We start from the raw sequence: 18,207 nt of genomic DNA, 5'->3' as shown, positions 1-18,207 counted from the left end.
AGCTCTTTTTTATCTTCTTTTCTTTTGAAGTTTGTTACACAGTACAGAAGGTTAGTTTCCTCCTGCTCCAAGCATTCAAAGGAGAGACACCTTTCCCCAAACTTGTAACTTCAATTTTGTATGTATAGCTATTTGCCCCTTGCAAGAGAAACATTTGTGTATGTAAATAGCACATTAATTTACAAATGTGGGTAGCTAAATACAAAATTGTGGGAATAAATTATTGTGGGCCAAGCCTTTTGGCCCAAGTGAAGATTGTGGGAAACCCTGAATGCAGAGAGGGGGTGGAAGGATGCAGAGAACTGCACCTTTAGCATGCTGCAGAAATATGCCCTTTCAGGGCTCTATCTGCCATACTATGGCTAATGCTTGAGGTACAGGATAGGCTAGATGAGGACTGTGTGGCTTTCTGAACAGTGAATCTGTGTCTCTGTTGCAGGGGAATGGGGAAATGTGAGCCAATGGTAACTATAATCCTAAGGGTGCAGCCCTTTTGGAGAGACTTTTGTCTCGATCGTGGAACTGTTTTGCATAAAGTCTGTTTACCTACATGTTGTGTGCAGGGGAGGGAATTTGAATTGCCGCCATACTTTTATAGACTGAGTTATGGCCCCTTTGAAAATTTGATCCAAAATGTCTATAGTAAGCAGTCTCTAGAACAGGGGAGGGCAAACTTTTTGGCCTGAGGGCCGCATTGGGTTTCTGAAATTGCATGGAGGGCCAGTTAGGGGAGGCTGTGCCTCCCCAAACAGCCAGGCATGGTCTGGCCCCTGCCCCCTATCTGAACCCCCCTGCTTCTCGCCCCCTGACAGCGCCCCGGCAACCCCTGCCCCATCCACCCACCCTTCTCCCTGACCGCCCTCGGCCCCACCGCCCCTAACTGCCCCCCGCCACCCTATCCAACCCCACTCTCCTTCCTGACTGCCCCACCCGGGACCCCTGCTCCCATTCAAGCCCCCTGTTCCCTGCCCTCTGACCGCCCCAACCCCTATCCACACCCCCAACCCCTGACCACCCCCTGAACTCCCCTGCCCTCTATTCAACACCCCCCACCCTCCGCTCCCTTACCGTGCTGTCTGGAGCACCGTTGACTGGTAGCATGGCTGCACAAGGACAGGCAGCCATGCCACGCAGCTCAGTGCACCGGGTCAGGCCGGGCTCGCAGCTGCACTGCCCCCAGGAGCTTGTTGCCCAGAGCATTGCGCCGGCAGCGCAGTTGGCTGAGGGGGGAACAGCAGGGGAGGGGCCGGGAGCTAGCTTCCCGGGCCAGGAGCTCAGGGGCCTGGCAGAACGGTCCGCGGGCCAGATGCGGCCTGTGGGCCATAGTTTGCCCACCTCTGCTCTAGAAAATGGGACTGCATCCCTAGATACTTCAGAAAACCTGTCTTTGAGCAATTGCTTGAATAAAACTAGCATAGTGATTTTGATTAACCAGTATCACCTCAAAAAGACATAAAAAGAGGCAGTTTTGATCCTGCTGCCTTTTGACCTATAGCCAGCCCCCACAAGTACTATGGATTCCTGTAGATTAGCCAGCAGGAATAAGGAACTTGTTAACTACATTGGCTATCATAGTCTTATTTAGATACCCTTTCCTCACTCAGTGTAGGCAGACTGTTTAGATTCCTATTTCTGTGATGACTCATGATGATTTAGTTTGCAATTACAAAAAAAATGATTATGAACTTCAGTAACAGCTTTTAGTTTTCAGAGGAAGATCATGTCTTTATAACACAGAGGAAGCAAAAAGCTTGAACAAGGAGCTATATGTACTGTTAACTAAGATTATTACAACCTTTCTATGGCATGAGCTAATAACAAAATGTTCTCTTTCTTTTTCAAAGGTTTTGGGATGTGTGCATAAAATCTACAGTGCACATTGTTTCTACTTCTATATTTAGTCCAGTACACTTTTTAATGGTTGATTTTATTTTTGTGCAAAGTTACAAAATCTTGCTTTCATTTCTTTGTGCCTTTGAATGCTCTTCACAATACATTGTTATGAACTTTATGAACTCAGTATAGTCTTATTGCACCCTCTAGTGGCTAGCAGGCCTCATTCTTGAAGGAAACCAGCACACCACTTTCAAAAGACAAGTGTTGGAGCTTGAATTCATAACCTAGCTAGTCACTAAAAATCATGGTCTTAATCAGTGCTTAATTTGTAATGAAGGAGGCGCAAGGGCTTGAGCAATTTTTTAACTGTTGTAACTGGTGTGGCAAGCCCAGAGGTGCCCGGGGCTCAGCCCTGGCACAAATTAAGCACTGGTCTTAATAAAGACGCTGGATTTATGGCTTATTACAACTCTCTATAACCCACTAACACCCCTCCTCCCACCACCACCACCACTTTGTCCTATGAATGGTCCCTTACAGTGTGTGCTAACTACTTATGCTAAACTATCTGTTTGATCTTGTATTTAGCTGTGACATTCTGAGTACCTTTCCCAGACCTGAAGAAGAGCTCTGTGTAGCTCGAAAGCTTGTCTCTCACCAGCAGAAGCTGGTCCAAGAAAAGTTATTACCACACCTATCTTGTCTTTCACAGTAAAAATGTAATATTCTAGTGGATTTGTTAAAATGAAAAATGCTGTACCCTATCAGTCTAACAATACAAGGAGATAAATATCCTGAGTAGTTCTAAATCCCTCATCATAGCACTCCTCTATTGGTTAGCCTTCTGTCACTCACCTCCGCTTGACCCTCTGCCCAAAATGAAAAGGAGAGAGAGAATTGAGAGATGCCTATGAAGCTTGTAACACAAAATTCCACAAGACACAAAGCATCCTTGGTATAAACAAGTACATCCCCAGTGAGTTTATTGGAGTTGTGGCAGGACTGGATTAGAACCATAATATTTATTTGTTGTACCCCTCATTCTTTCCCCACATTCTTCCGTTATCCATTTGGCTTCACTCACTCTGTAGTCTTTTAGATCTCTGCCCTGAAGAGCTTACTGTCTTCTTATACAGCACTGTGAAATCACAGTATAAACATCTCTCCAAGAGTGAAACTGGAGCACATACCATCACCACCCATATTGACACTCAGGGGTGCAATTATTATTTTTATTTGTTTGTTTTACATAATATGCCTTTCCCAACCCCTCCCTCTCCCCCACTCCTTAGACTTCTCTTGCTGTTTCTCTGGCCTGTCCTGCTTCCTGCTGCTGTCTCTTTTTCTCCACCAGCCTCAGTACAGCACCCCCCTCTTAGGCCAAATTCTGCTCCTAGTTGTAGATTGACTTTGAAGGGAGCCCCTCACTTTTATCCCTTTTAGTCTCTTCGGCTGACTGCTTCCTCATTCCCTTCCCCAAGGTCTCACTGCTCGCCCTCTTCCTGTCCCCTTATGCCTCCCTAGTTAGATTCAAAAGTCTTTTGTGCTTCAGGCATCAACAACATTACATACCCAGTTTAACTTTGAGAAAAGACTAATTGGAGTGTTTGTTTCTCCTAAGTGTTATCAATGAAAGCCCAGTGTTAAAGGAAGTTCTGTTTGTTGTTAAGTGTTATATTGTAAGCTCTTTGGGACAGGGATGATCATTTATTGTTTTTACACAGTGCCTAGCACAATGGGGCCATGACCTGGTGGAGGCTACTAGATGCTAGCAATAAATTAAATGAAATCTGTGGAGTTTTCTTCACTATTAAAAGTTCTATTCCATACAGGTTTTCATACCTTGCTCATCACAGTAGTATCTGAGTGCTTGCCAGTAGTGCATGAAGCAACATGCCTACACATCTATCACTTGTTTATTCTCTCACCCTCTCCCCACAGGGAGAAGCGTGTGCAGTGGAGTGTCTTGTTTTGGTAGGGTGATGGGGTTTTTTTGACTAAAAATAAAGTTATATATTGGCAAAACTGTTCACGTGTTTTCTTCAGCCAGCTGTAGTTGAACTAGATATCTGGTATGGGATTATGTAGTAGTGGTTATCAGCTACTTCAGTTAGCATGGAATCAGGTTAATGGGGGAGGACACTCAATGCCTTTGAACTTGATGGCTGTTAACAACAGACACTATTAGCCTAGATTTAGTTTAAATAACTCTAGAACTAATAACTTAGGAAACCTAATGCAGACAGAAAATAGGGAAAAGAAACTATTTTCTGTGTTAAATCGATTCTTGAAGGTTGGCTCTAGTGGTTTTAACACCTGTTATTTTTAACCAATATAAGCCATGGCTATTTAGTTTTCTTCTGTGATGCAAGAGTCTGGGTTCCTTCTCTTGCCTGTATCTCACACTATCCTGACTTTTCCTCCACCTCCTTGTCTCGGGCGTATTCTGCTTTTATTTGTTTTTAATTGTTGTAACTGTTGTTTTGTTATATCAACCCGCTGAGATCACTGACTTGTAAAACTGTGGTATGAAGCCTTAAGAGTGAGGAACGCTTTTGTATCATCCTTTGACCTACCCACTAACACCCTAAGCTTCAGCCCCAAAGGTCTGGCCTTACACTGTACCTATATAGAGCACCGTCCCCAGAACCATAACTGTTTCCACATTCAGAATTGCTTCACTTGGAAAGTGGTGCTTTTGGCACATTTACTGAAGTTATAGCATCATATAGGAATTACTATCCTGCAAAGGACACCAACATGACCATTTGTGTGCCAGTCCCGACATGGGTTTAAATAGGAACTATTACTGGTATAGCAATTGCCTTCTTGCATGAGCTGGAGAGAGAGAGCATGTATGTCTGTCAGAGAAAAATTCTGAGTCTTTAAATTTCCTTTCCCGCTCATCTTACTCTATATTTATTTTTCACTTCAGTTCTACCCCGTGCCTCCCAATTTGTGCAGTTGAACTTACCCTCTGGTTAGTGCCATTGCTTAGATACTTTATGTGAAAGAGCTACAACTAGAAAAGTCTCATTATCTCTACAGTTCAGTCATGTAGTAATATGACCATCCGAAAGGTGGCACTGTTGTACTATGTTTTCCACCTACTTTACTAATATTCATGAGGGTGGTGTCTGTGGATTTCAAAAGTATTCATCAAAGTTAGAGGCAATCTGTTTTTAAATACATGTTTTTTAGACAAAAGGGTAGGGTGGTTTTTTTTTAGTAGAATTTGTTATGATTGAGAGAAGGAACTGTGGCAAAAAACAAAAAATTTATACAGTATTAACAAAAGGAAAAGTCAGAGTTTGAAGTCAGCTGAGTTGCATGGGTGCAACTGAAGAGAGACTTTGGCCTGTTGTATGAAATCTATCCAGAGTCTTACCCAGGATTAAGTGACAGGTTTTTAAGCAACCAAGCACATTTGGAGTTCTGGAAGATGTGAATTTTTCTTCATAGCTCTAGATTTGGGGTGCTTGCTGCAGTTAAAACTAATATTTGCTTTTTGACTTCCCTCTCACTGTTAATCTGCCATTGCTGCAGAGACACAGGATTAGGTGTAACTCATAGGAAGGCGGTAAGAGATCAGAGGTGAGACTCCTTCCACAGGATCCTACGTTCTTATGAATTGATGTAGATTTGTATATAATGCATCAGGTAAGTTTGTGAAGCTTACAATGCTATCTTAGGGACATAAGTTATAAGAAAAATATTTTGTAATTAACCTGTCTTTCTTCTCGTTTCAAACAGGAACAACTAGAATGACAAGGAGGCTTTCTTTACAAGCCCACTTAATTTCTAATTCTTTTCTGATTACAGTGGGAGAAACTACAGATGACAACAAGTGAAAGGAGGAAGATAGTCTGTTCAGTTACATTCCATATTATTGCTATTACCTGCGTTGTTTGGTCATTGTATGTTTTAATAGATCGAACTGCTGAGGAAATTAAGCAAGGCAATGACAATGGTAAGTGACTTTATCTCCTTCATTGCTAACATGGCGAGGGAAACATTAGAAATACAGATAGATAGCAAGGCACTTTTTATTTGTAAATATATAACAGGATTATAGGGAATTTGTTTGATGACAAAGCAAAGGACACACAATTCAGTTTACAAACCTGTTTTTTGCTGAATATATTTTCTTTCCTGCAGTGCAAAGAGATCACAGTTCAATGCACCCATCACAACAACTAAACCATTCAGTTCATTCTTTTCATTTTACTTCAATAGCTGGACTTTTTTAAAGCTACTATTTAAAAATTGATGAGTGAAACTTAAAAAGTTCAGTGCAAGTTCAGTTCAGAGCATCCAAAAGATTTAAGCTGCCCATCTGACCTATTGAAACCTCTCTTCTACAAAACTGGGGTAGAAATCTTGCAAAAGGCTTTCTTAGAAGATTTCAAGCAAGTTAAAACTTCCAGACCCAGCAGGAAACGCTGCATGAAATTCACCCTAGTGTAGAAAGTCCTGTGCAGCCCTTAATGTGGGAATTAAATGTCACAGAGGTCCTTTCCTGCATTCTCTACACACAGCTGGATTTCATCCTCTAACAGCAGCCTTTATTGTGATATTTCAGCACTTTCAGTTCTAGTGGGAATCCAGGCAAGCAAAGACCGGGAAAAGTGAGGGAGAGGGAGGAGTTACTGGAACAGTTTAGAACAGGGGTAGTCTATTTTTGTCAAGGTCCACATTTCTTCATCAAGGTATAGTCAATCTCCAGGATCCAGAGAAAATAATAAGTAAATAAAAAGATTTGGGGGTCTGTTCAAAAGCATATGGCAGTCCAGATTTGGCCCGTGCTCCACCTATTGACTACCCCTGATTTAGAACCTTAACAAAAGTTTTGGTTATTATTTCAGTACTAGTAGTATGCCAGTCAGGATTGTGGCCTCGTTGTGCTAGAGGGCATTTAAATGCAGGACTGGATTTACATAGCTGATTTGTTTTACAACAGACTACAGTGGATTACTGAACTAAGCAGATATTGCCAACATGCGTATAGTATACTACTTTAGAAGAGTTGCAAATGCTATGCTGCCTTTAGTTACAAGAATTCATTAAGGAAATAGTAACACATGGGAGCAAATCCTGGCTATGGATACACCCCTTGGTGCTCAGTGAAGTCAATGAGGAAATAGATTAGCACATTCAAAAACAGAATTTGATCCACACATAGTAGCATTTATTTGATTACTACAGACAACTGCAAAGCTCCCATCCCCTACAGTGATGCAACAGCAGGCCCACTCTTTTTCATATTGAAATTCAGAACTCTGATTTACTACCCAAAAAGTTACACGCTAGCCCAATAAAGTGGGAAGATGGGGGAAATCATTAAAAGTATTTTCCCCTATTTCTTCTTGGCGTACTTACTCCAGGGTCTGGTGAGATGACAGAAATATCTAATCAAACTAGCTCGTGTAAATCAGCATAGCTCCACTGCCTTCAGCAGAGTTACAGTGATTTACTGCAGCTGAGGCTATTGCCTGGTGTGTAATTTTTCAAAACTAACACCACATCTCAATAGTGATCACTGGTAGGTAGGATTTTCAGAAGCTCCTAAGTCAGTGTGTGGAGTAGCTGTCATTTCCTTAATAAGGAGACCATCCCTGTCACTTAAGAGTAGGAGTCCAACTGACTTTCACTGGAACGTGTGCTAAAGTCACTTTGACTTTCAAAAGTGCCACCCTGAAAAAGTTAGCACTTACTAGCAGTTTCCATGACAGGGAAATCTGTGGTAATTGAACACCATTCTGTAGTGATTATTTCAATGATTTCTCACTTACAAAGACTTTTCTAAGGCAAGCCAGTTGCATAAGCAGCAAAAACAGATGGTTAAACTAGGGCTGTTGATTAATTGCAGTTAACTCATGCAATTAACTCAAAAATTAATCGCACTGTTAAACAATAGAATACCAATTGAAATGTATTAAATATTTTGACAGGTTTCAGAGTAGACTGGATACAATTAACTTAGGCTTGAATAGAGACTGGGAGTGGATGGGTCATTACACAAAGTAAAACTATTTCCCCTTGTTTATTCTGCCCCCCCCAACCCCCACTGTTCCTCAGAGGTTCTTGTCAACTGCTGGAAATGGCCCACCTTGATTATCAGTACAAAAGGTTCCCCTCTCTTTCCCCCCCCACCCCCTGCTGCTAATAGCTCACCTTAAGTGATCACTCTCATTACAATGTGTATGGTAACACCCATTGTTTCATGTTCTCTATGTATATAAATCTCCCCACTATATTTTCCACTGAATGCATCCGATGAAGTGAGCTGTAGCTCACGAAAGCTTATGCTCAAATAAATTTGTTCGTCTCTAAGGTGCCACAAGTACTCCTTTTCTTGTTTTTAAAATATTTTGGATGGTTTTCTACATTTTCAACTATTTTTATTACAACACAGAATACAGAGTGTATAGTGCTCACTTTATATTATTTTTATTACAAATATTTGCACTGTAAAAATGATAAAAGAAATAGTATTTTTCAATTCACCTCATTCAAGTACTGTAGTGAAATCTCTTTAGCATGGAAGTATAACTTACAAATGTAGGTTTGGGATTTTTTTTGTTACATAAGTGCACTCAGTGTAAAACTTTAGAGCCTACAAGTCCACTCAGTCCTACTTCTTGTTCAGCCAATCACTAAGACAAACAAGTTTGTTTACATTTACGGGAGATACTGCTGCCTGCTTCTTATTTACAATGTCACCTGAAAGTGAGAAAAGGCATTCGCTGGGCACTGTGGCATTGCAATTTGGCAAAGAAGGTACCAATGTGAGATACCTAAAAATAGCTACAGCACTCGACCCAAGGTTTAAGAATCTGAAGTGCCTTCCAAAATCTAAGAGGGACGAGGTGTGGAGCATGCTTTTGGAAGTCTTAAAAGAGCAACACTCATATGCGGAAACCACAGAACCCAAACCACCAAAAAAGAAAATCAACCTTCTGCTGGTGGTATCTGACTCAGATGATGAAAATGAACAGGTGTTGGTCTGTACTGCTTTTGATGGTTATCGAGCAGAACACGTCATCAGCATGGAAGGTGTCCTCTGGAATGGTGGTTGAAGCATGAATGGACATATGCATCTGGCACGTAAATATCTTGCAACACTGGCTACAACAGTGCCATGAGAACATCTGTTCTCACTTTCAGGTGACATTGTAAACAAGAAGCAGGCAGCATTATCTCCTCCAAATTGTAACCAAATTTGTTTGTCTGAGCGATTGGCTGATGCATCCGATGAAGTGAGCTGTAGCTCACGAAAGCTCATGCTCAAATAAATTGGTTAGTCTCTAAGGTGCCACAAGTACTCCTTTTCTTTTTGTGAATACAGACTAACACGGCTGTTACTCTGAAACCTGGCTGAAGTAGGACGGAGTGGACTTGTAGGATCTAAAGTTTTTTACAATGTTTTATTTTGAATGCAGTTGTTTTTTTGTACATAATTCTACATTTGTAAGTTCAACTTTCATGATAAAGAGATTGCACTACAGTACTTGTATTAGGTGAACTGAAAAAATACTATTTATTTTGTTTTTCACAGTGCAAATATTTATAATTAAATATAAAGTAAGTACTGTACACTGTATTCTGTGTTGTAATTGAAATCAATATATTTGAAAATGTAGAAAATACCCAAAATATTTAAATAAATGGTATTCTATTATTGTTTAACAACACCATTAAACTCAAATTACTGCTCTACTGGTTGCAGCTAAGCCTGGCAGATGACCACCCGTGGGTTCTAATTCTCCAGCTGACACCATATCCATCTTGGAGTGCCTCTCTCTAATGCCTCCCACGCATTGCTTTGAAGTTTAATTATCCTGTTTCTAAAGCACCTCGATCGTGATTTGCACTCTATATGTTCTAAGGATTTTTAAAGATCTTCCATATGTGACTAATAAATTTATTTTAAGTAAAATATCGAGAAAGCAGCATTTACATGCAATCTCAAAACCACACACTTGCATATTATGTATTAATGCCAACACTGTCATCATTAGATCTGATGCAGTAATGCACAACTGAGGGTTTTTCCCCCATTTTAGTCATACTGCTAAACATATCAAGAAGCAGCTGCAGTGTTGTTAATTATCCTGTGATTATAAAGCTGTTCCCAGTATAGCAATAATTGATTTTGTAAAGTTCTAAGACTAGTTCTAGGCTAAAGTGAATCATCTTAGCATTACTCATATCATTACGGAGTTCAAATTCTCTGTTCTGTAGCCTTAGTGTCATCACCCATGGAGACTTTTTTCTACAGTTACAGTAAGACCTTTCAAGAGTTTTTCCTGGTTTTTAAACAGAGCAAAGGGTGCAATGAGGAAAAACAGTATCAGGAACTGTAAAGTTCTTATATAACTAAGTAGGAAAATAGCAATGTGTTGATTTAGCAGAAGAAAAAAGCATACACGAGAGAGGCATAAAGAACAAAAAAAAGCTGCGGTGCTGTTTTATTCACACGGTGGATTTCTTCCCACTAATTTGCTACTGAACCAATGCTACAGCCCCATACCAGGGGAACACATTGGTATTGTAGGTGCCACTGTTCAATGAGGTATAAAATAGGGTGTGCCAGGTATATTTACAGACCCATAGCATGCAGCAAACTAGGGTGTAAACTACAGTGCACCAAGTAGCCATGTGGACCTTGCTACTGCTCATTATGAAACTTTGTGCATGGTAGCAGGGTCCACGCAGCACCTTACTGTGTAGCAGACCAGTACACTGTACATACTCTAGCTTGAGTCTCCTTATAGACCAGCCATCAAACTTTAAAAAAAAAAAAAAAAAAAAAATGAAAAGCTTTTTATTTATTTATTTCAGTAGTAGGGCCCAAAGCCCAGTGATCTGGCCATTCCAGTCTAGATAACTACATTCTGCCTACTTAAAAGAGGTACTATAGGCATGGGTACAATCAAGGGACATAAAAATGTCATCTGTTTCTAGTAAGGACGGTTATCTTTCTGTCCTAAGACCTGATCCTGCATTCCTTGTTGAACCAGAAATCCCCTATTGTACTAGATGTTTAGGGATCTGATCTTGTTTCTATGATCTAGGGAACAGCTGCTGTCTTCTACCATAACAACAGCTACACTTCATGTGTGTGACTGTGTACATACAGTACAAATAGCATTAGGGATCCTCTGAAAAGAATAATGTTTTGGCAGTTTTATGTAATACTGGAATATACAGGCGACAGAAGAGACAAGCCATCAGCAAAACATTATGAAATGATGATGAAACTAATTGTAACTTGTTTCTTTGAAAGGTGTCCTTGAATGGCCATTTTGGACAAAACTGGTTGTGGTAGCAATTGGGTTCACTGGAGGCCTAGTCTTCATGTACGTCCAGTGCAAAGTCTACGTTCAGTTGTGGCGCAGACTGAAGGCTTACAATCGAGTGATCTTTGTTCAAAACTGCCCGGACACTGCCAAAAAAATGGAGAAGAACCCTTCCTGCATTCAGAGCGCTGAAATCAAGGATGCTGCAGTAGTGCCAGTATCCCAGACAGGTACAAACTCACAGCAAGCGGCTGAAGAAATGACCTCTGAGGTCATGCCAGTTTGACAGAGGTGGCATTGTTTCTTCACTGAAGAAGGTGTGTGTGCATTTTACACCACAGCCCCTACAGGAAGCAGAAACAAATCATGCATTTGAAATAAAAGAACAAAAAACCCTGACCAGGGAAATGGATATAGTGAAGTAAAATGCATTACTTATGGAATGTGACCGTTTGTGAAATAGTTTCTCAATTAGTCAGCCAGGTGTAGTGGAAGTGTAGAAAGCACAACAGAGAACAATTCTAACAGCGTCAAACAGACATGACAAAATGACCTTTTTAAACTGGATGACCAGGAGGAATTGGAAATAGACCTGCTATAACTGTTCTGTTACAGAAAACATCAACAACTTTCCATCTCTTTGTTACTACTAGGCATCCTATTTGCTCATCATCTTAAAGTGACACAACTAAAAAGTCATTTGCATTAAACTTAAATCAACAAAGTAAACAGACCTGCACCATGTCACTCACTTTCTAAATCTCGTAAAGTAATCATTACATAGTTGTATGGCTACATTGGAGCCTGAATGTTTTGGGAGCCATGTGAGCTGAGGTCACGTGAAGCACATATTTAATGCTTTTGGATATGTGTTTATATTTTTTGCAAAATAAGCAATTTCAACAAGTAATCTTCAAGTCCTCTAATTGCCTCTAATGCTTCCTTGGTCCCATGAAATACAAGTATTATTTAGCCACAAGGCTCAAATTATTAGCTCTACATCTGGAACAACACTTTTAGTTCTGCTTATCTTAAAGTAAAATAAATGATACTTGTTAAGTGGTGAATTAACATGAACTCTCTGCCAGTATATGTAGAAAGGATATATAGAAAGTTTTTCTCCAAAATGGAAAAAGACAAAGTATAGTCAGAGGCATTACAGGTTGAAGCATGCAGTCCATTACAAAAGAATATGAAATGAATTTAGACCCTCACACCCCCTAGGAATGACAGCTAAAGTGGAAGATGGAATTTTTTAAGAGTTCATGCTTCAGTAATTCAGGTAATCACAAAAGAGCATACATGGACCTATTAAAAGGATGCCAGTATTGCCCTGTTCTGACTTGACTGGATAGTTATCCTCTGTTCAGGATAAGACTGAGCAATTAGGGATTCAACAGTTCAGTTGTTAATTTTGTGTTTTGAGCATTTTCATGTAAAACTGAAGTGTGAATAACATTAAAGAGTGCAATAGATAAATGAATGTAGATAAAATGATGTCCAGAGGTGAGTTACATAAAGAATTTTTGGCACCTTAGAGACTAACAAATTTATTTGAACATGAGCTACAGTTCTAAGGTGCCACAAGTCCTCCTTTTCTTTTTGCGGATACAGACTAACACAGCTGCTACTCTGAAACCTGTCATAAAGAATTTTGTGATTCACTTCCACTTGCTGTGGTGTTTATTATTGGGACAGGAGAGCCAAAGTAGCCAGACGTACCTGTGCATTGGTTTGGGTAAGTCTGGGGACCACAGTAAACTAGGGCCCTCTTTGATCTCATGTTTAGGAAACTGGCATGTGCATGTGGGGGGAAGGACAGGAAATCAAACAAATCCTTTTGTGGATATAATGACCAAGCAGAACTTACCCTGCAGAATGTAATTTATCCTGAGTTTTCTAACCTTAAAGCACCATTAAATGGCAGTTGTCTTGCAAGTACTCCGTAATTGAGGCTTAGTCTCAGTTCAGAATGAGATATTAGGAGATATAGTTCAACAGAACTTGTCCCCTGAAGAGAATTTAAGAAAGGAGATAGGGAAGTAGTTAATGTCTACTCCAAAGCCTATTGAACACAACTGTAATTCTCCCACTGACTAATGAGGCTTGGACTAGGCCTTTAATCCCTTACAGCTTATTGAGGCTCTTTCCTTTCAGTTTTTATTTAGTTTAATGTTTTTGGGGGAATTTATCAGTTTGATACAAAAATTTAAAAAGGATGAAAATCTGCAGAAAAAAATTAACTGCACTTTTCTGAGTAAATATTGGGTAAATATCACTGCTCCTGTTTTGTTTTGTTTAACTTTCAGAAAGCTCCTAGTGGTCTGAAAGATAGTCGGATACAGTTTTTTATTTTCAACCCATTTAGTGTGAAAAGTAATTCCTTAACTTTTATCCACGTTCTCTGTAAAGCTGGAAATATGTATTTAGTGGGCATGAGATTTAGGTCATTCCCATACTTCTGACCTGGCTCACCGCTCTGGAAGCAGAGATAGTGGCTTCACAAACTGGGCTACCCAGACACCATCTCTCCTTCTGGGCAGGGCCCAGAAGTGGAAGAGATGGAGGCAGCAGCATAAGGAGAAGATGCCCTTGTCTCTTCTACTTCTTACAAAAAAAATTGTTTTGTAAAACTCAGGAATTTATCAGTTAAACTGGTAAAAACTGAAGGGTCTTACGCACTGTTAAAGTCCTTTCTCCCCCCTTCATCCCCTCTGTCAGTTACAGTTGACTTGATGGTTTTTAGAGAGACAAGGTCAGTGAAGTAATATCTTATATCTTTCTATTGATATAAGAAACTTTAGAGCTTACACAAAGCTCTTTCTTCTGGTCTGGGGTAGAAATTTAGCTATATACTCAAAGCCACATTTACCTAGTAGTATAAGACTTGTCTCCAGCAAAAAAGATTATTTACACGGAGGTGTTATGGATACAGGCTTGCATAAATAACTTCACATGAAAATGGGTCAAGAGTGTAAGTACTGGACAGCTGCCATCCTTGTCTATCAGAGAGTATAATGTTCTGTAGGAACCCAATCAATCAGTGTAGTCCACTTGAGGATTCTGTGCCACAAAACCCACTCTTTTTCATTGGCAAGTAGTAATTTAATGCTTTTCTTTTTATGTTATTTTGAGAAGAAGTTAAAGATCAGTAAAAACCTACATATACATAAGTAGCTAAACCACAGTGGCCTAGGCCCAGTAATCAAATGCAGTACTTATTCAGGCAAAACACCTCTCACCTCAGTGGAATTTGGACTGGCTAAGAACTGCAGGATCATCTCTGGGACGAACACTCATTGTGAGCTGCCCTTTTGTAGATGTGGTCAGTCCCAGGTAGACTGCATGGATATGAAGCCAAATTCTGCCTTCTTGCTTGAGCAACACTCCCTTTAACTTCAGTGGCAGTTTTGCTTGGATAAGGATTGCAGAATTACTAGATATTAGTGAGAAATTGTGGAACATAAACAAAATGCTTCTGTCCCCTATGTGGACATGGATCTCTTCTTTCTTGGTTTCTTAAAATCTGTTTCCATTTCCAGAACTAACATTTTCAATTACTCATTTTAAAACAGTGACAATGCACCACTTACCTTTGTGTTAGTATGATGAGGATTTTTACCCAGTCTAATGGTACTATTTCACATAGCATTATAGCTGAAAGCAAGTGGTTATTTTCCTGGCCTGTCCATAACTATACATTCCCCATCATCAGATCAAGCCCTTTTTTATAATTGACACAATCTATGAAGAAAATATTTTACACTGTGTAATACCTGGAACTAAGAGTTGTTACTTCTTTAACCCCATTCTCTTTTCCAAAAATGGTTGGTTTTTGTGAGTGAATATGTACTGAAAGAAGGGGGAGGGGGAGTTTTAAAGGGAAACAAAATTAATATAACTTCTAATTGTTGTAGAACAAATTTGTATTTGTATTAAACAAATGACCCAAACCACTGCAGTTTTCTGTATTTTAAGTGGTAGAAATGATGTTACCACCATATACTATATTTGAGTTTCCAAAAGAAAAAACATTTTGGTTTGTTAAAGCAAAAATGCAAAATTTATGTTTGCTTTAAGTGTGACGTTCCTTCAACAGGACAAAACATTTTCACATCCCATTTCTCCCCCGAGGCAGACCTCCGAGCATAATTATAACTGAATTTGTTGGGAGGATTCCATCTTTCTGACCCCTCCCCATTGTCTCAAGCTATGCACCCAGGAAAAGATTTTGGTTAAGTTTTAAAAGCCCCTTTGCACAGAATTCCAGCAAGTATGGGCCCCACCATTTTTATATGATAGTCTGCTTTGTTTTAAATAGATTATCCAGAGCATAGTTGTAGCAGTCTGACATTATCAAATGGTATCCATTGCCTCCAAGACCAATGGATCACAGTGCTCCTTGAGAGAACATGTTTTAAGAGTTGCAGTAGAAATCATCTAAGCCAGCCTTGCCAAAGTGTAAAGAAAATGTCATAGTTTAAACAGATCTACATGCCCAACTTTGCCAGTAAAAACAGAAAGTGCATTAAAATAAAAATGACTGAACTGCTTTTATTAGACATGTTCATTTCTATCCATTGTATACAAATACAGAGCTACATTTATTTTAAAATTAGGGAATTGTGGGTAACCTGAAGTAATGTTTGACTAGTGTCCATGAATGGTAACCTTATGGCCAATTTTTTTCCTACCTTTTCTGGGAAAAAAACTGTCCTTTGCTAAAGCTGGGCAGCTAAAATAAAGCTTATGTTGGAACTTGGTTGCAACCTTAGAGGTGACCGGGACTCCACCCTACCCTCCACAGCAGTAGGTACTTCCTGATGCACAGTTCTACTTGATCTTAGGAGTATGCGGTTTATCACTTTGCCTGAGAATTCACATATCTTTTGGTAAGATGTATGCAGGACAGCATGGAGTATCCTCTTTTCTAGTTACACTGAGGAAATGGGAATTAAAACAGCACTTTTTTGTTTATTCCAATTGGTGCTTTGCGTGCAGTTTGAAGCTCTTGGAGAAAGCAAAAACTAGCTTATTACTCCTTCAAACTTGCCATATAGTTAAAATTCCTTAAGCGCTAGTATACACAGTCTATAATTTGAAAAAATTAGGTTGTTCTTAAGCAAATTTACACAGGAATTGTTGTAGCAAAGTAAGAGGTTCCTAAAGCCAGACATGTTGTCTGTAAATCTCTCTTTGAAGAAAGACCACCTGTAGTAACAAAATTAGGTGGGTTTCACTTGAACCAGTTCAGCAACCAATAAAAGCTCAGTGGCTCTCAGAGGTAAAACAGCTAGGTACAGGAAGCCCTGCAGAGAGCAGCTCTGGGCATAAACCAGTCTGAGGGGAAGCTCAGGCAAGGTTTTATTGAGAACTGTTAGAAATCTCACCTTGAGATTTGCTGCTTATCTTTCTAAAGCTGCAAAATAAATAAGAATTTTGGACAAGATCACATTCGATGTGTAGTAGGCTAGGGAATAGCATGGCGACCCAGTCATTCTCAATGAGCATGCTGCCCTTCTTGATTGGATGTAGCTTCAAGAATATAAATCAGGGCTGACAGCATGACAGAGAGCTTCTTTTACCTCAACTGGAACAAGCCTGTGTTTTTAGAGCAGTGAATGAGAGACCAGTATTTTAGTCCAGGCTCTCTATGTAAATGTTGGTTTAGTAATTCTAATTCATTTCTAATAATGAACTAGTTACAGACTGACACAGCTGTTCCATTTATGTCAAAAATTGGTCAGTGTATTTGAATTATGGTAATTAAGAGTTACCCTGATTACAAAACTACTCCGTAGCAAATCCATAGTTAAAGTTGTAAGCAGAGTTTTATTATATGCCTCATGACACTTTGCACAGGGTATTTTCATGCCACTATACACACATTTTCAAGGTAACAGTTTAAGTGTAGGTGCTTAAAGAACAGTTCTACTCTGTAGAACAGCTTACTAAAATGGTATTCTGAGGCTCCCTATTAGGAACCTTTTTTTAAAAAAAAACCTACCTGAACATTTTCTTTACAGTGACACTCTGCAGCTCCATTATAATGGATCTTACTCATAGTTGCAGCTCCTTGGAGGCAGACACCAGATCAGTCAGTCAAAGCAGGCTGGGAGAGGCTACACTCTTGAAGATGCATCTAGTAAGCCAGTTCAAGATCCTTCTAGACCTGCTTTGTAGAGCTAATTCCTTTAAACCTTAATTCACAGGTTATTAGGTATAACAACAAATTTCTATAAACCCTTCCTAGATGAGAGTAACTTCAAATTCCACCCCAATTAACAGCAGATATATACAATATGTACATATGTGCCCAAAAAAGAAAATGGAGGAGAGGGCAACAGTTGAAGTCTCGCTCAGAACTATAACCTTGTGGTGGGTGGGTTGGATCTGCTGACTTCCATGCTAGAAGAAAGGTGATTCTCAGCTAAGGCAAATGTTCCTCTTCTTCACAGTGAAAAATCTGCAGATCCATTACAATGGGATGTCCGAAAAGAGTGTGTCACCAGCAAGAGAAACAAAGGACAAATGATGAGATTGATGTATTAAAAAATAAAAAAAGACACTGTTACAGGGTGAATACTAGCAGACAGGTCTCTTCCTCCAATGGCAGAGGAGGCCTTCACATTTAATTGGTAAAATTTAGTGAAAATGTGAAAAAACATGACCAGGTGGCCCCTCCTCTATCTCCTGTTTGTATATTAGATATGATCCCTCAGGAAGCTTCCATGCCTCTGAATGAATGAGCAGGAATGGGGGGAAGAAAGGCCCCTATCTTCGAAAGCTTCTGAAATATACCAATTTAGTCATCAACTAACTGATGCAATAACAGCAGTTTCTTTTCCCCTGATTAACCCCATGGGTGGACGCTCTTATTCCAGAATTAGCTTAATCCTCTTTGATTAAATTAATTCTGAATAAGGCACTCTTATTTGGAAATAAAATTGTCTACATGTGAAATTAATGAGGCATCATTCATTTGCTTTAAGTTCACATCCTATCTTATTTGAGCTATATTAATTTGCAGACCAGCCCTTACGCTAGTTTGAAGTTTTGTACACAACTT

General features: G+C 39.7%; 2 protein-coding genes across 8 annotated transcripts in view; one reads left to right on the top strand and one right to left on the bottom strand.

Moving 5' to 3' along the window:
• Positions 1–15,094, top strand: part of MARCHF1 (membrane associated ring-CH-type finger 1) — a 478,438-nt gene extending 463,344 nt beyond the window's left edge. For all 7 annotated transcript variants that reach the window (XM_073341528.1, XM_073341527.1, XM_073341534.1 and 4 more), the window contains 2 exons: positions 5,659–5,806; positions 11,126–15,094. In XM_073341528.1, the coding sequence (XP_073197629.1) occupies positions 5,659–5,806; positions 11,126–11,424 (447 nt within the window). In that variant the 3' untranslated portion in view covers positions 11,425–15,094. The remainder of the gene's footprint in view (positions 1–5,658; positions 5,807–11,125) is intronic.
• TMA16 (translation machinery associated 16 homolog) overlaps positions 12,753–18,207 on the bottom strand; it is a 56,668-nt gene continuing 51,213 nt past the window's right edge. Inside the window, exon 8 of the transcript XR_012158610.1 lies at positions 12,753–17,604. The gene's annotated coding sequence lies outside the window, so the exon portion shown is untranslated. The remainder of the gene's footprint in view (positions 17,605–18,207) is intronic.

The sequence above is a fragment of the Lepidochelys kempii genome, chromosome 4 (genome assembly GCF_965140265.1).
Source record: "Lepidochelys kempii isolate rLepKem1 chromosome 4, rLepKem1.hap2, whole genome shotgun sequence".
NCBI classification, from domain to species: domain Eukaryota; kingdom Metazoa; phylum Chordata; order Testudines; family Cheloniidae; genus Lepidochelys; species Lepidochelys kempii.
The sequence above is the reverse complement of the archived record's forward strand: the minus strand, read 5'-3'. Positions and strand labels throughout refer to the sequence as shown.